Genomic DNA, 20,023 nt, shown 5'->3' with positions numbered 1-20,023 from the left:
CTCTGGTTTTATAGTTTGCATCTCTTTCAACAGTTGAACTTGTCACTTTAATATCTTGCTTGGAGCTTAATGGCTGGTGTTGTTTCAAGTGCTACATGGTAACTGAAAGCCAAGGTTCTTTATGGCTTAAACCTCCTCTTTTATACTTTGTCCTCTTCCCCCTCTTCCCCCCACTGGTGTGTCATCAGTGAGTCAAAAGGAAGTTGTGTTGGCAGTGGATGGAGCCAAACACAATATTAGTTCCAGAGTCAAGCATTGTGTCAATCTGAACAGTAAAGTAAGAACAAGGTCGAGGTTTCGGATGAAAGAGGTCTGTACAACATGTGATATGGAAAAATAGGTTTGAGCTAGAGCAGAGTCAGGTTGGGCTAGTTGGGAGTCACTGGGAAGTCAGGTTCAGGCAGGATCAGAGCCCTAACTCAGTCTGGGGCACACTTGCAGCTGATGGACAAATTGGTCAGTGAAAAAGTGCTTGCTAGGCTTTTATTCCAAGTAGCATGGCAGACTGTAGTGTCTACCAGCTTCATGGGCTGGTGGTTTCTTAGTTGAGAAGGAGGCTAAGACCTGTAACCAGGAAAGTTTTCTTAGAAAAGTTCTCTTAGGTAGGAATTGTGTGTTTATTTTTGTTAGAAAACAGTAAGAGGAAGGTGAAGTGGTATTAAGACTGCCATTCAAAGCCAGTGGGGTAATAGGTCTAAGTGAGAGTAGATGATAGATGGTGCTTCTGCCACATGCTGTGTTACAGATGTCTGAGTTAGCTTTCTTAAATTGTTTTGGAGAATACATTTGTTTGTGTTTCGTTCCAAGGCGTCATGGCCAGACTGCCTGATAATAGACAAGTGCAGAGATGCCAGGCTACCTCTATGCTGTATAGGTGAGTGTATGTATAGAGGGTTACTGTGTGCTATCTGTGACTTAAGGAGTAACTGTACAAATGACACAACAGTTGTCACGGCGAAAAAGGAAGTGATTACTTACTTTGCTCATCACACAAAGGTCAGAGAAATGTTTGAGTGTACGGCAGTCTGGCTTTGTCATGCCCTCGAAGATCTTAAAAAAACTTTTTGCGTAGGTCTTTCAGAGATTAAGATTGGCCAACCAAGAGGTATATATATGCTTTAGTTATGTGCCACCACTTAAAGTAGCGAAATTGCCTCCAGCGTGTGGTACAGCAGTTGGATATTGAGGGCTGAACTTCCAAATCGGGATGCTGAAAGAAGCTTTGCCTTGTGTTAAATTCCTGAATCCCTGTTTAAGAGCCAAAATGGAATTGCTAGTATCTCACTAAAACCAACCTGTTAGCTTCTTATTTCAGGATTTGGAATTTTCTTAAAGAAAGTGTAGATCATTCAGTTAGAAAAAGTCACAAATTACTCAAACCACTAGGTAAAGCTGGTAGCTGCTGCTTAAGTTCTGTTACTTCTCAATTACTGTCAGGCTTCATTATTAACATATCCATATTTAGTTGCTAACTTCAGACTGAAGACTGAAAAATTTGGCTTAAACTGTTCTTTTCAAGACAGTGAAATTGCTGCAGTTCGCTCAGATTACAGTACTGGGATTTCCCCTACACCTACTACATTTATGTCATTCTAGTGACACCTTTCAAAAAATTAAAACAAACATTCAGTTATGCCTTTACGAAACGACAGGTAATGTTATAGGCTTAACTTGTACAGTTAGAGACAATCCTTTTTCCTATTGTTTGTAGGAAAGCTGGACAGCTTATGGGTTTATGGATCTAATTTAACACTTGTAGTGGTGCCAAATAGATTAAACTTGTGTTGTGCATGGTTCTGGTGGTCCATGTTTGCAAAAAAAAATCCATGTAGGGAAGAAAACATATTTTTATAAAGTCGGGAGTGAAAAAATGTTCTGTTAGGTGTGAAAATCACTGAAGAGTCTCAAAATTTATCGGTAATGAAAACCTGTGTAGAGACTTGCTTTACTGGCCATCAGGACAATATTTCCTTATGGCGTTCTTCTTGCACTCTTGTTGTTTCATAAGGTGGAAGAAATGGTTTAGGTAAGTTGAAAAGCTGCTTATTATGTGTTTGCAAGAGAAATTAAATAGGACCTGGCCTGTTTGCTTCTCATGTCTTCTGACAATGTGGAGTTAATCAGTGATAGCAAAGATGGACACTAACATGGAGGTGTTCTAATTTCTATGTAAATCACTTTACCATTTTGTGCTAAACACCTAACAGATGGTGTGACTCCCACAGATGCTGTGAGATTACTGCTGATGAGAGAGGTCTTTCTTACCTTGCTTCTGCTGCTTGTGCAAGCACCTGTGTTGGATTCCCTGCAATTTCTCTCTCCCCCAAACCCCAAATTATTTGTCAGCTGAGGTGGGTTTAATCTTTCTGAGAAGGCAAAGAGTGGAAAAAACAGGTAACTCAATCTGATAAGTGCTGGAGACAGTGCGGGAAAGGAGCTGAGAGCTCCCAGGGCAGCAGTAGCAGTCCTGTTAGCTCAGTTGCTAGAAGGACTGCAAGAGGTGCGTTTTTTTGAGCAGTATGACCCAAAGACTTGTCCCAAAATTTGTGACCTTGTTTTGTTTTTGCTCAGTTAGTTTTTGACAAAGATGAGCCAGCAGATCTGCTTGGCTGCTGCAGGCAGTGGCTGGGGAACAGCTCTAGTTTCTGGGAGAGAAATGGTCTCAAAAGAATATTTTAGTTGCCTGTAGTTGCTCCTGAAACCACAGTCATTATAACTGTGGTTATATGTCTACCGAAACACTAATCAACTTGCACACATAAGCAGGGATTTTTTTTTTTTTTTTTTTTTTTTTTAAATTGGCTTCTGAGATCCTGCTGTTCTTTTTGAGAAATGTTTGGTGGGAAGAGGTTGATTTAATATTCTTCTGCAAGTCTTTCTCTGTGACTGTTTAGCATTTAAGTGTTTCAGAATGAGAAAATGCATGCTATCTCCTCTTGGATAATTGTTTCTTATCAGTAGTAACTGTTAGCTTTACTATAGTAGGATTTGTTCAATATTTCTTTATGGGACAACAGTAGTGAGATAGAGAAAATACCGTATCTGATGGTTTGCAGCATTTTATTGTAGCTGCATTAGGAGCTGATAGTTCAAAAACAGCCACTGTATTTAAAAAAAAACAAACAAAACCAAACAAACCAAACAAAACTTAGCTAAGCCATTTTATCAAACCTTGCTTAGTGAACTGGATTGTGGTGTCATGGTTGTACTTGCTGCATATAGATCAAAGTTTGAGTCAGTAGATACAAACTTTGGATGTTATTTCAAGTAAATGACAATAGAAATAAAGAAATGCTGTTGCGTGGAGAAGTTTCCCATTCTGTTTTTTGTCAGCATACTGATGCTTTCAGTTCTCCAGAAGAGACTGGAGACATTTCATGCATGTCAGCTCATATGAACAAAATAATTTACACCTCTATGTGTATATATATGAAATTACAAAAACTTGTGTGATATGAAATAAGTTTGGGGGATGGATGAGGAAAAGATGTAGTAGCTGTGAAATCTGGTACATGTTTTTGGAATTACTGTATCAGTACCATAGGTAGCAAACATTAGCAGCTGTTTACCCAATAAACCTATTCGGTACTGTGAATGTAGTGTTTGTAAAACTGCAAGCTCTCCAGGCATCTGTGTGGCTCTTAGGAATATTGGTTTTGGTCTGTTGTTGCAAAATATATAGTCCCAGCAACTTCTCATGAGTGAATGAGTGATCCCGAGAAACCTGTGAAATACCTTAATGCTTGCTGTGACTATAGATGAGAGGTGCTGTGGACTTGCTTGCATGGCTAGAAGAGATCTGGTATGTTACTGGAAAATGTTATGAGGTGAACTCACCTCACTGGATGGTATGCCATAATCCAAGTAATTTACCTGTCAATGAAGTAAATCAATTTCTATGCCTCATACCTGCTTGCTGTAAATAAAGGTGAAGAATCCATCCAGAGGCCTCTGAGGAAGTGATGTGTGCACATGGGTTTGAGCAGTTCTTCAGTACACTTGTGCACTTTCTTTGAAACACGTGATATTTTGGCAAGATTGTGATACTGAGGTCTTTATTACAGGGAGTCTTAATCTGTTCTTGCCTTTTCTCTAAATTACTGTTTCATGGGATATAAAAATCTCCATTTTAAAAACTTTCCAAGTCTGTACTATCTTGACTGTGAAATTACGCTAGATAACATGTGAATAATGGTGGTTCTTTAAGTGTTAAAATCCTGGTAACAAGAAAACCTTGGAGGTACTTTATTTGTGCTAGAAGAAAAAGTAGCATTGTTCAGCACTTACTGCGTCTTGAATAAATGTCCATTGTTTCTGTTAAAGTGACATCCTGCCTAGGTTCTGCCTGGTTATAATAATGTATCTCCTGCATTTATCAGTTGATATCAATTGTTCATGTTGTGTTATATATGCGATCTTGCGGTGGCTGTAGTAATGCTAAAATAGTTGTCTCGTTGATCAAAACAGTGAATAATTTATTGTGTTTTAGGTATTGAGGGTGATTTATCTCCTGCATCATGCGTGAATACAAGCTAGTGGTTCTTGGTTCTGGAGGTGTTGGAAAGTCTGCTCTGGTAAGTTCTCTGTGGGGTAGTTCAAGTACATTTTCTTAGGCTTCTCATGTCTTTTTTTTTTATTTTCCTCTAATACGCTCTCTACTAACCCATATTTTGTTTATGTAGGCGTGCACAAATAAACATAAATATAAGTAATGACTGCTGAGGGTTCCTGGCTAGCATAGGTACCTCCTTCACTGGATGTATCCACATCCGTTGGTGTGCTCTCGCATGCTAATATTTTTGTATGGTCAGATCTTTGCCTGTCTTACACAGCAAAGTGCATAGGCACAGCATTATGAAGGTCTCTGGCTTCACTGGGTAACCCAGCCGCAGGTCTGTGAAACATCAAGCTGTGTCACGAAACTCACACAATGAACTGATTTGCCTGTGTCTGGCTTTGGTAACTCCTGTCTCTTGAAAGGTCTTCAGAGTGCTGGTTGCTTAATATTCGATAGCAGCCTCTAAAACGTTTTTTAGATGCAAATACAAACATACATTTGCATGTTTATAGGAAGTTCAGCATGTTTTCTACATCTTTCCCTGTGAACACGTGTATAGCTGCAGCAGGTAGATGTTTGTAAACCAAAGAACTCATGCATTTTAGTTAAATGGTTACAGAAAAGTTTAATCTGACCTAGACTAGCAGTAAAAAACTCCACAGAATGGGATGCTCCCAGCCCACCTAAGAACTTTACATTTTTCAGTTTAATTGTGTACCTTACTGTAAAGTAAGGCCTAGAGGTCTATTCTATCAGATAGGAAGGATTATTTTACAAAGTAGTTCCTAAAGGAAAACTTGACAAATCATCTTAGATTGTGAAAGAACTTGTTCCTTTACCTCTGAATTCTTTATCTTACTGCAGCATTTCTGGATTTGAACCTGTCTGCTCTGACTTGGCCATTGAGTCTTAAAGTTCCGCTTGTGCTAAAAACATCGTACATGCTAGGTACACTGGAATATCCTGCTGAGTCTAGTTAAGACTAGTAAATGCTGGCAGCCTTTTTTTTGACTAATTCCTGTGCTGGCAGTAAGTAGCAGAAGATGCAGTAGTTCTAAATGCAAACGTAAAAGACATGCAGCTGTACAGTATTCTGTACAACTAGAAACTAATAATGATTCCAACATTTAGACAAACCTTAAATCAATGCATGCTTTAATTCTTACACTCCAAGTGAGAGTGGATAAAGGAGGGTGTAGCATTGCTTTATCTAACAGTACTTAGTTAAATAGGCATGTGTGTCTAACTTCCTGTTGTTTCTTATAGGTATGTCAATCACTTAATTTGCCTTCAAAAATGTAATGATTAACTGAGTATACACCTAGAACAGTAATTTGTGTACAATGTTGACAAAATGTCACTGTGCAAGAAGAATCTTACAGGAACTTTTATATTGCAGACTGTACAGTTTGTTCAAGGAATATTTGTTGAAAAATACGATCCTACGATAGAAGACTCCTACAGAAAGGTACATGCAAAAGACCTCTCTAGTGTTACAGAAACTTAAAACTGAAGTACATACTGTCATATATTTGAGTCATTGCTTGAAAAAGGGTATGACTGGTCATGTGACATAATACCAGGTAACCTAACAAGTTTGAAATCCAAAGGTACTCTTAAAATCTGTCTACAGGAATAATGCAGACTAGCTTTTTAATGTTTAAGCATGATACCTTACTAGCTAGTCAGGAAAAAATGGTAATTTCATTGTCAGAATTGGAAACATTGGCTTTTTTTTTTTTTTTTAAATAAAGTATACTATCACTTTTTATTTGTCATAATATTTATTATTAGTTTGTGTGTGTGTTAGTATCTGCAGGTAGATTTGGACTTGTATGTTGGAGGTTCTAAGCTTTTTTTGCTACTAGGAAAATGCTAAGAACAACTTTGCACACACCTTCAGAACACTAGAGGCATCATACTGTATTCCTGACGATTTAACTGATAGCTTGATACACTTCCATTAGATGGGTTATTGTTTTATTAATAGGTTAACACAAACCTATCATAAATGAGCAAACACTTAACAGTAGCCTGTTAGTTTCTCTTCCCCTCTTCAGCATGACAGGCTGAAAGGTCTGACTCTGCTTGCATCACCTTGAATCTCCATATTGCTCACTCTTCAGTTTCAGCTGAGACCATGATTAATATTCCAGGCTAAGATAGTTTCCATCTGAACTGCTACCAGAAGAGTTAACCATTTGCTGAAGCAGATTAGTCTTCAGCTATGTCATTTTCTTAATATTTCTTTTTGTAGATTAATTACTTTTCATTTGCATTGATACTCTGACATAGCTCACTGTGTGGCCACAAAAATGCCAGTGGCTATACAAGGGAGACAAGATGTACCAAACCCTAGGGAGTGGGCAGAAAGTGCAGGACCTCCTCTTTCAGCACTTGGCTACACTTATATTGAAATAAAGAGGCTGTATTACCAGAATCTCTTCTGAACAGAAGAGGAATTAGTGAGAGCAAAACGATAATTTCACACTTGTTTTCTTTGACCTCATAGAAATCTATATGCTGGAAAAATCATAGTCTTTCTTAAGTACGTGGGCTTCCAGCCAAAGCGAGAATTCTTATTAAAGAGGCAACAACAAAACCAAAAAATCTATAAAGCCATTTACTTCTTCTGTATTAGAGGAGCAGGAATTTTGGATCCCATCCCAATGTTTGGTGCAGGCCTTTGCTGGGTCAGGCCCAATAAATGACTTCAAAAATATTCACAAGCAGTACTAAAGTGAAACATTTCCTTTGTTACATATTTATATTCTTCAGGTCATACTAGATGCATGATGTTTGCTGGGTGAATTATTACAAAGACTGTTTCCATGGAGCTGAAGAAATTTTGCCTTTTGCTAATTAATTTTTTTGGTAAAGACGTTATAATGTTCCTTTCAGGTTTTGTCCTGAAATGACTAGGAATATCTCTGTGTATCCATCTTCTCAACTCAGCCAGATTGCTGAAGTCTTGCTTAAGTCTCAACAATACTTTAGGCAGTAATTTTCTTTCCTTTACTGCTAGTTACAATTCTAACTTGCTGCTTGACTTGGGTGACTTTAAAATGTATTAGTTTGGCAGTTGCAATCCTGTACTATTAATCTTAGATCTTAATTTTATAATATTTGAAGTTGAAAGGATGTGGCTTGAAATATTTGAAGTTTGTCTGGAACTAAACAATTTGGGCATGAAGTCTTGAAACTTGATGCCTTAGTTTACTCGCCAAATATTTCTTCATAAAGAGAATAGATGCTGCTTAATTAGCTGAATAACTTTGTCAGCAATGCATGCTAAAATAGTGGCTATTGAAGGAATCGCTATCCCTAGGGGACATGGGGGAGCTTTGAGAGGCATGGAAATACTCCTCTTCCCCACCCCCGCCAAGCTGCAATCCAGTTACAAAAGAAAAGCTCAAATCGGAGTATGAGTGCTGATCTGCCAGCTGGGAATTTAACATGCAAAGGGGAAAAGGGAAGTGTACTAATAGCGTGGAAGGGAAAAAAAAATAAAACCACAAAACAAACAATCAAAAACCAACAACAACAACAACAACAAACACAAACAAAAAAACCCCACATGGGTAGCCTGCATGAAAGTGCTTGAGAGCACTTCTGTGTCCTTTGAGCTCAAGGCCATTTGGGTGGTGGTGTTTGTGGTTTGTTTTTTTTTTTTGAGGTAGAAACTAGACAGAGGAACTCTAAAATAGATACAGAAACTGATCCAGCTTCTTAAACCTATTTTTTGCAAATTTTTCTAAGCTGGATCAGTTTCCTAATTAGTGTCACTAAAGGCTGTTTTTGAGGACACCACTCTTAGTGGTTTGCTTGGTTTATTGCTTGTTGTGTACTACTTATTCTCCTGTTGATCTAAACTGCTATTAAATGAACATTAGTATGCCAATCCAAGTTTCTAGCTTTCACCTGTACTGTTCGTTCAATCTGTGAATGATCCCTGAAACAAGTAGAAATTAATTGTGCTAGTTGCTAATAACCATCATTACAAATTTAGCAGCCTCCTTTTTAATAATCAAAAATCCCTAATCACTTTGCAAAGTGGTACTTGGCTGCTGACGCTTCTTTTGAAAATGTCAATAAGGCTCTTTGAAAGGCTTCTTCCTGCTGTTTTTGAAGTGCATATCCACATAAACTTTTTAAGCCATTATGTTGCTTTATGCATTATGAATTTGCTTATAAAATCATACAATTCCTGTTGTCTTTGGAGAGGAGACTTGAAAGAGGAAAAATTCTAACCACATTTTTCTCTCTTCACAGCAAGTTGAAGTAGATGCACAACAGTGTATGCTTGAAATCTTAGATACTGCAGGAACGGTATGTAAAACAAACTTTCTTAAATACCGATGTGCAGTGTTAAAACTATTAAAAGCTGTAGGGATGTAAATGATGACACGTTTCCTTCCTCATTCTCTAAAGAGTAACTGTGGTCGGTGCACTGGATTAAGGGATGTTCTTTAACATACTAGTATTCAAACAAAACTTGAATTTTGCAGCAGAAAATAAGTTGCAAGTTTCCTGTGAGGTCATCTTCTGTAATAGTGGAAACATGAGACCAAGAATTTTAAGAGGTTGATGTGCTGTTTTAAGTTCATATTGCCCAGAGGAAAACTTAGGCTCAGTGATTACTTGTGTTTGATTTCTGTTGCTGTAGAGAATGTGATTTCTTCTTCTCTCCTTTTTCTTTTGTGTGTGAGATGTACTCTGACATTGGGATAAAAATAGTCTTGCTTTAGTCAGCTTCTGTGAGCTCGAAGTGCAGGGTTTATGCTGACCTTTTTCATACTGGTCAGGTTTTACTCTGACTTGTTCTAAAACCTACTGAAAGCGATCATTTCCTTCGTTGATTCCAGTGAGCACAAGCTCAAGACCCTTGGAGTGAAGTATGTGTTCTCTGGACTATAATAGTAATCTGGTCCAATAATAATTTGTTTGAATTCCATATCAAAGTAGGGCCATGTAAGACAACAGAAAGATGGAGTGACTGTTGTCTCGAAATAAATTGTGTTTTTCATCTGACATTACAGTAAGGGATTTGCTGAGTGATCGATCAGTTCCAAGACAGCAGAGTCACCAGTGTGAGAAAGGCAAATGCTCTTCCACAGTCACACCGTGAGAGTTTTCAAACAGAAAGAGAAGTCCTAATGCTGCAGTGCAGTGCACCTGCAAGTCTTCATATGCAATATCATAGTTGTCACAGAATTCTAGGAAATGTGACAAGTCTATTGAGTGTCTCCATCCTCTAGTCAATGTCCTTGAAAATGAAAGTAGAATTTAACATAGAAAACTGCCCAGACTACAAAAGCGAGGCTGAAAAGGGGTGTATTTACTTTATTATGTGTTTTAAAGGTCAGGAGATGGGAAAAAGTTGGTATGTAAGAAGGGGGCAGGGAGGGCACAAATGCATTGTACTTTTGATCCATTTGTATCCTGAAGTATATGTCTTTTTTTTTTTTTTTCTTAAGGAGTGTGCAAACTGAATGCAACGTCTGTCTTCTTTTTTTTTTTAATTACAGGAACAGTTTACAGCAATGAGAGACCTATACATGAAAAATGGGCAAGGTTTTGCATTAGTATATTCCATCACAGCACAGTCCACGTTTAATGATTTACAGGATCTAAGAGAACAGATTCTTCGAGTCAAAGACACTGATGATGTAAGCATCTCTAAAAATGCTTAGTGCATATATTTACAGTTTTCATTACAGATATTGTAATGTATACGCTGTGATCAGTTAGCTTCCAAGCTTTAAATTAAAAGACAAATCAACCAGTAGATGCGTAGTACAGAAGTGCAACTCTTAAGGCAAACTGAAAAGATTGTAAGTTGTCATGTGGCGTATAAAGATAATTCTCTTTTTCATCTCATCCTTTAAGATACTCTGTTTGAAGCTGTATGTAGCCTCATTCACTAGTACTGCAGAAGACATTTCTGAAGTAACTCTATTCTCACCTCAGTTGCTATCAATGAAGGTTAAAAAAAAATACCAAAGAGAAAATTTGAACTGTATGCCTACTGTTTATGGTATTTTAAAAGCACAAAATTCTAAGTTCTTGTAGAGGACATTGCTGTAAGCTTTAAACTTGGTTGTTATGTAGCTTTTATATTGTGTGTGTGCTTGAAAGTAAATTTAGTCATACTATTTCCACACAATTTCACTATGTGCCTTTTAGCATGATTAAAGCTATAGAGGCTAAAACATTCCAGTTTATAATTGATTAAAAAAACCTTACTGCATTTGTAGGAAGTGAGTAGTCTGTTAATAAAAGAAAGAAAAGTATTTCAGATGTGAAACAGCAGTAAAAGTGTGATTCTTTTTTTAACAGGAAGACCTTGTAGGTTGCAGCTGTCAGACAGAAAATCTTCCTTGAAAAAATAATGTAAGGGATGAACAGTTTAAGTGTGCTCATCTCATTTAAAGTGTGCTCACGGAAACTTTGATCCCTTCCTTACTGCATGTATCCACATATGCTGCTGCTGCCAACAGAGACAGAATGTATTAAATGTTTCAGGGAAGTTTGTTGTGACTCTTGTGATACAAACTGCCTTGCACTTTCTTAAGTGTAAGCATTTTTAAGTCTTGCCTACGTTCAGCAGATTTCTTCTAGAAGTGATTTGTTACCCATTATCACAAATGTATCTGAAAAAAATAGTATTTAAGTAATAAAGTTTTTCCTGTGCTAAAGCTTAGGCATGACTTGCTTTCTCAGTGAGAGGAAATTAAGCAATCAAAATATTGTAAGCCTTTTTTTGAGCACTTCAGCTTGGGACAAACTTAGCTATGTCCTTTGAGTAGTAAAAAGGAGAGGAGGAGGGAAGGAAAAAAAAAGCTACGCTTTGTATGATTGCCTTTTTTTTCCATAAGGGTCAATTCAGTGTTTTCTGTAGTTATTTTGATAAGCTATCATGTTTCTTTCCTCTGTGTGCATCAGCTTACTAATAAGAACTTTGAGCAAACTGTTGCTGAAAGGAGTGCAGATAGGCTGGAAGCAGAGGAATGGTGAAAGGAGCTTTAGTGTCCTTCATCACGCTGCCCAGCACAGCCCACTTTTTCTAGGATTGCTGAACATGTAAGGATTTTGTAGCAGATTCTTCAGTAGACTTCTTGATACCTTCAACATGTAAAAATGAAATCTCATTAGGTCTTCTAGAAGATGTGAAATTTTCTCAGTTGGTAGTGTACTGAATCCTCAAACCATTCCTCCCACGGCCCTGCCAAACAGCAGGCAAAAAATGCAGTCACTTTGCTTTGAAGATTAAAGCCTCACACAACTGTAACCTTAAGCTTCTGTTACACCAGAGCTTGATTATTCCAGAAGGTCAGGATCCTCTAAGGATTCGGGTAGGGTTTTAGGTGTGCGTTTACATTGTGCCTTCCAAAAATGTTAATTAATTCTTTGCTGGTATTGAATTGTTTTTAGGTGCCTATGATTCTGGTTGGCAATAAGTGTGATTTGGAAGATGAAAGAGTTGTGGGAAAGGAACAAGGTCAGAACCTAGCAAGGCAATGGAATAACTGTGCGTTCCTAGAGTCTTCTGCAAAATCAAAGATAAATGTTAATGAGGTAAGGCACACTACCCATGCGGGGGAGGGTGCAGGGAGAGGAGGACGGGACACTGAATTCTGTTAACCAAACATTACAGTCCATCAAGAAAAAAATAACAAAATTATTAATAGCATTCACTATAATAGACAAAACTATTGTGAGAACTTGTGAGATGCTTCTGCTAATGGATGTAATTAGCTTTGATATAGGACTTTAAAAATTATATTAATTTTAGTATAATTAGTTTTCAAATTGTATTAATATGAATTTTGTATAAATACTTTTTTCGTGTTACATTCCCTGGTTGATATAATCTCCATCCACTGAGAATGCACTGCTAGACTACTTCTTTCATTTTTTAAAAAATACCTTTAAGAGAGTGAACTCCTTAAAACTGATGGATTCGAGTTATTTGGTATTAATTTATTTGAGGTGGTAAGGACAAAAACTCTTAAGGGTTTTGTCCAAATTAGTTGATTAGAGAAGAGACCTAAATAGGTACTCTGTAAAGAAAAAGGGAGGCAAAAGTCTCTCTGCTATATAGCTACTTATTTATTTAGCAGGAGCTAGGTGACTGATCAAAACCACGTGTTTTTGGGACTTGCCATAGCCTGTGCAGGCTTATCCAGTGGAGGTGCCAGCATAAAGAAATGGATGCAAAAATTTTTAGAAAAAGAAGCTGTGTTAGTGTTTACGTTTCTGGAACAGCTTGAATATTATGATAAACCCTATAATTTATTGTGTCTCCTGGAAAACGTTGCTGGCAACATCAGTCAAGTTAGAAGGGCCTCTGTTGCAAGACTTGCATGTAATCAAATGCGTATGGTGGGTTTAAGCACAGCTGATTTTAAAAATGAGTGATGTGTGTTTAATTACTTGGGAATTTCTGGAGACTATTCAGTTTTTCTTAAATACAGATTAATCAGCCTAACTGTATAAAAGTCATCTGTTTAATAAACTAGAACTTTCATCAAATACTAAAAGCCTTTGTTAGAATGTTTGCTGCTTTGCAGACTGTGCTTAGGAAGCTGTTAGAATGGCTTTAGTACGAGGACTTCCTGGATTGAGGAGATGCAAAAATAATTGGAACAATGTCAGTTATGCATGAAACAGATGCTGTTTAATTGTGGTGTGTAGACTTGTCTTAAATTAGCCTTTCAACCAAATCATGTTCCAATTACAATTCTAGGAGATTGGAAGTGTGAGTGAGTCTCATACGTGAATTACTTTTCTAGGAAATGTTACGCTTATGTCACGCTGTAGTACTAGAGAAGCTGCTGAATTAATTTTCTAGACTTCAGTACTTTTAAAGTATCTGGAAAAGCACGATCTCATTTGAATACAGAAGACTATCACAGACCATGCAGTGTACTTGAGTTAACATGAAAATGTGGAGTAAAAACTTACTAAAGCTTTCTTTAAAATAATACCTTTGGAGTGATTTGGGTTAGGAGAAAGCTGTGGCCTGTTTCTTGAACTTGGTGCTAAATTGCAAAGCAATAGCATATAGTAGTTGATCATTGTGACATACATCATGCATGTTCAGATAAACTTGACCCAGAGACTAAACAGCTGCAGATTATAGGTGCCTTTCCAGTTTGCTTCATTGAAAGTAGAAAAGCCTTGACAGGCAATTATCTTAAACAGAAAATAAACGGGTATTAAGTGTACAATTTAACTTTCTGGCTTTGTGATAACTAAATATTTACAGGAGCTCTGGAGTATGCGTGTACATTATGTGTGAAGACTCAAGGCTTAGGGTTATGAGAGAAGCCTCTTAATTCCAATAACCAACTGATTTTTATATTCGCAGATCTTTTATGACCTTGTGCGACAAATTAACAGAAAAACTCCAGTGCCTGGAAAAGCACGCAAAAAGTCATCATGTCAGCTACTTTAATACATAGCTGTACTGTAGCTCTGAGCCAGGTAAACCTTTCCTCTAGAAAACAAACAACAAAAAAACCTAAACAACTGTAGTAGCTGTTGATGCAAAACAGCATTGAAAATTCTTGATTTACATAATCACAGAAGTTTTTATGGTCTTTATTTTGCTATTCTGAAGTCAGAATTATAAATGTATGCAAGATATACTGTTCACATTAGTATCAATTTTCTTTCAAGCTTCAAGGTGTTGGTAGTGCTCAAATTAAGGATGTTTGTTCTGATACTTCAAAACTTGAGCTTTTGGAAACAAGAGTGGTTTTTTTTAAAATCTGATAAACTGAGCAAGAGCTCAATTATCAGGAATGCACACTGTAAAGTATTGCAGTTTGCATGTTAAAATGTCACTTCTTGCTTTGAACTCTTGCATAGGAGGATGATGTCATAGGAATGTAGCTTGCTTTCTTTGGACTACATGGATGTTTTATAGGCTACATTGTAATTAGTACATTCAGAAGAGAATGGTGAAGTGATCATTGTAACACTCCAAATATTTGACCTGGAGCTGTTGGTTATTAGATCAATTTTTTTTTACTCATTGGCAGTTGGCTAATGTTCTGTGTGACTAAATCCATGCATTAGGGATTATGCTGAAGGCTGAAACAAGCTCAGCCTGCTCCTTAGCAAGCCTTTTCAGAAGGCAGTCAGCAGGCATGAATTTTTCTGCAACTTGTTTCTGGGCAGGTTGTTTCCCCCTTTCTACCTCTGAGCCTTAGGATGGCAGAGGTCTATCTTGATTGACCTGACATCAGGCAAGTTGTCTGTTTTTCTCAATTCTCTTCAATTTTACTGGACATGTGGTGGTTCAGGTGCTTCAGTACTGTGATCCATTATTTTGTCATCTGATAGACCTGTTTGATATACTGGAGGATCCTGGTAGAACCATAAATTGCAGGCTTTTATTAATATGTAGACAGTGCCACGTTCAACTCTTTTTAAAACTTACTTCATTTGTATCAGTTCAAAGTCAAACTTAGAGGGTTCCAAAAGCACTAACTGAGGATGGCAGAAGTGGCTGCTGCAATTCCTCATCAGGGCTTTTGATTCAGGACCTTAGATCCTCCAAATGCGTTTTTGTTTTTGAAGTTGCTGGAACTGTCGTAGTGTAAGCAGAACTAGTCCCACCCATCAAATACATACTTCCACAGTTCAGCTGGGATTACCATATGTGTCCTAATTCAGTTTTACTAATTGAGATAGTCTGTTATTTGTGTGTACAGTAGAAATCATATCTGCTAAAAAGAAGTGCTACGGTTATGTTCTGTTTGCAAAGAACTGTGCTAGTTTCTGCTTTAGTTCTTTTAACTGAAGAGCAATGACAAATAGTTGTTATTAATACTAACCTCTTGTTTTGTTGTTACAGGTCTGAAGAACTGTTGCCCAATTCAACAGTGCCAGCATTCCAACTTTATTAAACCTACCAACATCTTAAATGGACTTTCCTGTGGTGGTACCCTTTAAGAAATGGATGAAAGCTACTACATCAGTTTGCACATTCTAATCACTTTCCAGTGTCACGAGAGATTTTTACTTATAAATATTCTAAGTGTATGCAACTGGTAAAACCAGAGCCTACATCCAGTATTACTGATAAGAGACATTGTTCATCCTCCAATGTTGTACATGTATGAAAACTGTGTACTGTATACTTCAACAATCCCCACTTTCTATTGGAGAGTACAATAATGTAAATCCTAAAAGCACCACTATTTTAGCATAATAAAAGAAAGTCCAAAGAGCTCCTATATAGACTACTCCAGATAACTTTGCTTCATCGGTATTTGTAGCTTATTGTAACTTTTTTAAAGAAATACAGGATCATCATCATCGTATTGTACAAAAGCGCTTTGATTAACACAACAGCTATATAGTTTTTTAATTTTAGGAAAAACCTGTGGAGACAGTGACCTAGTCTTTAAGAGTCCTTTCAGTATAACGTCTGACTAAAGACATGGCCTTTAATATCTGTTGGGAAGGAAATGTCCAGACTTTTCAACCTTTTATTGTATGTTTCCTTTTCCTTGTTTACATAGGGAACAATGTTTATAGTTGTGTGTACAGTGGGGGTCTACAACAAGAAGTGTATATTTTAAAACGATTTTTTAATGATTTAACAATTTTTTGTAAATCATTTTCGGGCTTCTGCAGCTGTAGATTCTCACTGTGAATTCCCTTGCTTGCTCATGCATAAGTGTATTTGCAATACCAAATATACAGGTTTAGTACTTTTGCCTGTTAGTGATTGTTTTACATGTGTAACGTTTTGGTTGAGATGTTAAATGGTGGAAGAGTACTGTGGATGTGAATGTGGGAAGTAATTTTAATCATGTGTAATTGGTCACAGGGCCTAAGTTGCAGTAATTAACTTTTGCTGATTTATTTAACAATGCCTTGTTGCTTTGTATGCATTAACGTTTGGGTGTAAAGATTGTGTGTATATCCAACAGGGAGCCACAGTATTTAAATTGACCAACCTAATGTTACAACTGCTTTGAGGTGGCCAAATGTAAACTAAAAGCCTTAATTAAAGTGGTGCAATTTTGTATGACTTAGCATCAGTAGTTCAATAAATTTGGATTGCCATGCAAGGGCTTGCATTACAGTTAAATACTACTTGAATGTTTTGTGTTTTAGTAGTGCTGGTAAATATTGATTTTTACATCTCTTACACAGTGCAGATTCATACATCTTAGGACAAAAAGGAACCATCATGATTTTTGTCTTCTGACAAATATATACCATAAACATCTCTTCTAATAGCATCCCATGTGTTAGGGTGGGTAAATTTCTGACTGAAGGAAATTCCACTTACAGTTTTGGATTTGGAATATTCCAAGTTCTAATGTAAGGCAGAGTCTAACAGCAAAATATCTCTTCAAAGGTCAGACTATCAGTGGCTGTTTTGGAAACTTAAAACAATGTAGCCTGCTATTTTCCTTCTTTCCAGGAAGAATTAATTGTTAAAATTGACTTAGTGTAGCTGAAAAAAAATCTTGGGAGAAGATAGAGTTTTTTTGCATGATTAAACCATATTCGTTTGGTTTGAAGGAAATCTGCAGAAGAGCACCCTTGCAGTATTGAGTGTAGAGTTTCGCAGACTAAATATCTGTTAACACTGTTGGACTGTAAAGTGGAATGCATGGACTGCAGCTGATTTCCTGATCTTGGCTGTGCTCCTGAAAATTAATGTCGCACCCAAATAACTTGGTACCTCCTGTTTCTCTGGCACAGAATTATCAGAGCTTGTTCTATTCCATTCCTGCAAATTCAATCAGAGGAGGTTAGCTAATACCAGTAAGCTCTGAGATGGTTTATGTTGCCCAGAGTGAATTAAGGAGCCCAGCTGATCCTTCCTACTGGTAATTTCATCAGTCATCACCATGGTTTAATAGAGGGTAATACACTTTTTCACTGTGCAGAGTCAGAGTTAAGGCTGAAGTTCCTTTTCATTTATCATTAGAAACCAGAGCATGTGGTTGATGATCCCTGTAAGCATCTCTTTTGGCACTTTCTTCATCCCGATTGGTCCACAGAGAAGATGAGACTGGAGCACTGGATGCTCTAGTTCCTCTTTCACTAGGTACCTTCCTCCTTGATGAGCTAATCAGTATTTTTCCTTTCAAGATCTGCTTATTTGGGTCTTACAACATGTCCCAATTGTCCTTTTCTCTGTGTTCTTCTTAATGTGTTTCTTTTTCTAGGCAGCCGTACAGATGGCATTGGGTAGGAGGGGAAAGAAAATCCTTTGATAACAACAGAGTGGGGGCCCTGGTCTGGTGTCCATGTCCAGCCAAGGAGTATTGCTGATGGGGAACATCAGGCTGTGGCCTGACAGCTCTGTACTGAAGCATTCTTGGTTGCTCTGTGGAATAGCAAATGCAGTTTCCCAGCACTGGAGGTAGTCAGTTTGGTCAAGCCCCAGGAATGTAAAATTTTTAGGAACTCCAGGTTTTACCATCTAAAGATTGTGCTAAAAAAGTGAAATATGCTTTTGCACCCTTATAGTTGGAACTTAGGCCAGATTTGTCAAATCAACACATCACCCAGGTAATACCTAAAAAACAGTCTTTTTCTCCTTGAAAACTTAGGCAGGCTTCAAGGGAGCAGTGTCCCGTCCCAGCTGTTAGGGGGAAGATGCATGACAAAATAATGCTGATGAACGTGAAGCATAAGGAAAAACACATGAAAGAATTTTCTTCATATCCAAGTAATTGCGGCATAAGGAGCTGTTCCCAGTGAGGAAGTGAACATCCAGTTCCCCACAGGAACTGGAACTATGTAAGCAGTCACCACTTCCAGCAAAGAATCCTGTCTGCTGAAATTTTTGAACAAACTTTTACGTATCTTCATGATAAATGCTTTGTGTACCGGCGCTTAAGAAGTTCACGCTTGAACTACTTGTACAGGAACAGAACACTTCTCATAAAGCTTCAGATGAAAACATGCATAATTGAAATTTTGAGAACTAATGCAGTAACTTTCCAAATTCAGTGTTAATACCCATGTATTACTGCTTGTAAAGTTAGCTTATGCTTACAGTGCACACAAGGGCTGTGACTGCTCTATTTCCACCCTAATCTGAAATTGGTATATGTCAGTATTTAAATGTCTGAGCTTTCTACGGAAAAAGTAATGTTTATGTCCTGAAATATAGAAGTAGTATTTAATGGAATTGCACTCTTCCTATTAGGATTCTTCTTTCCTTGCAGTATAAATTTTTCTTAGACCTCACTTTGTTACTAATGTCCTATTTCATTCTCAAGTTATTCTGTGAAATGAATGTCTACTTGCATAACTTACAAAAATATTTTGAGTTTTTGCAAGATGTTTTCAGATGCCCAAACAAATGCACTGTAAACTCAAAGTAGTATTGCTCTTCTGCATAAGAGAACGTAACTTCTGGAAAAGTATTGTAGAATTTGTTTCATAATATGTACTGATGCTGTGATGCTAGAAAGCGGAGGTGGGAGAAGAATCCTGCTGGAATTTGGATTAAACTGTGCATTTTTTCTCCTTTTCTGGTGTAACGAGAGTTGCTGTTTCCTTGTGGGTGAATGCAAAAGATGAGGGTTTTCGTCTTGTAAAATGCTAAACTGCAGATGAATCAAACTTGATGGGTTTTTTTTTTTTCAAAGTTTTCTAATTTTTGCCAGTTTGGGGAAAACTTAGATGGGGAGAAATTTTGCCACGATACTGTACTAATTCTAGACAGACTTCGGTTTAGACATATCAGCAATAGAAAGTTATTTCTAGATGTGAATAGACCACAATAATGGTCTATATACAGTTGTCTGCAACACTTACTTTTTGAATTGTGATATGAAGATGTAGCCAAGCATTTGCACAGACAAGCTTTTTGCCCAGTGTTAAACTGCTGTCCCAACAGCATTAGGTACTTCGATTCATAGCTTTTATTTTGCCCATGTATGGGGAGGAAAATGGAAGCAAAGAAAAAGTTGCTTAAATAAGTAACAAAATGCAGTTTTATCTAGTTCTTGCATTAGAGAAGCAGAGCACTTAAATTAGGTTCTTATTTCTGAGTCTCAAACACCTTATATTTTTCTTTGGAAGGTTTGTGAACAGTTTGAAGAGTCTTAAACCCCCTAATTTAACTTATCTGTTGTAGAAAGTAAAACTTTGCAATGATACTTAAATTTATTACAAACACTACATTCATAGTCTGGAACTATAAGCAAAGCTGTTTTGTAGTCTTGATTTTGTTCCCCGTGTTGCAGTATCAGAGGTTCAAACAACAGATAAATGTGGATTTTGCTTATTTTTTTTGCTTTTACTTTTTGAATACCCTCCAAAACCATTTATTTTCAGAATTTTGAATCATCAAGAGGGTGGCTGCTTCCTATTTTCAATGAGATATTCTTTAGGGAGAGATTTGTGAATGGGGAAAGGAATGTCTTCGTAATTCCACTGTACTCATTTCAGCCTTGAGAAATATTAGTCCTG

The 20,023-nt window shown here is 37.2% G+C and overlaps 1 protein-coding gene across 2 annotated transcripts in view; it reads left to right on the top strand.

Annotated features, from left to right (window-relative positions):
- Nucleotides 1–19,079, top strand: part of RAP1B (RAP1B, member of RAS oncogene family) — a 33,098-nt gene extending 14,019 nt beyond the window's left edge. For both annotated transcript variants that reach the window (XM_065048337.1, XM_065048347.1), the window contains 7 exons: nucleotides 4,490–4,574; nucleotides 5,958–6,026; nucleotides 8,831–8,887; nucleotides 10,087–10,227; nucleotides 11,993–12,136; nucleotides 13,932–14,047; nucleotides 15,426–19,079. In XM_065048337.1, the coding sequence (XP_064904409.1) occupies nucleotides 4,518–4,574; nucleotides 5,958–6,026; nucleotides 8,831–8,887; nucleotides 10,087–10,227; nucleotides 11,993–12,136; nucleotides 13,932–14,018 (555 nt within the window). In that variant the 5' untranslated portion in view covers nucleotides 4,490–4,517 and the 3' untranslated portion in view covers nucleotides 14,019–14,047; nucleotides 15,426–19,079. The remainder of the gene's footprint in view (nucleotides 1–4,489; nucleotides 4,575–5,957; nucleotides 6,027–8,830; nucleotides 8,888–10,086; nucleotides 10,228–11,992; nucleotides 12,137–13,931; nucleotides 14,048–15,425) is intronic.
- The last annotated feature ends 944 nt before the right edge of the window (nucleotides 19,080–20,023 follow it).

This window comes from Columba livia, chromosome 1 (genome assembly GCF_036013475.1).
Source record: "Columba livia isolate bColLiv1 breed racing homer chromosome 1, bColLiv1.pat.W.v2, whole genome shotgun sequence".
In the NCBI taxonomy this organism is placed as follows: Eukaryota; Metazoa; Chordata; class Aves; order Columbiformes; family Columbidae; genus Columba; species Columba livia.
Note: the sequence above shows the minus strand (reverse complement) of the source record. Positions and strands in the feature narration are given on the sequence as shown.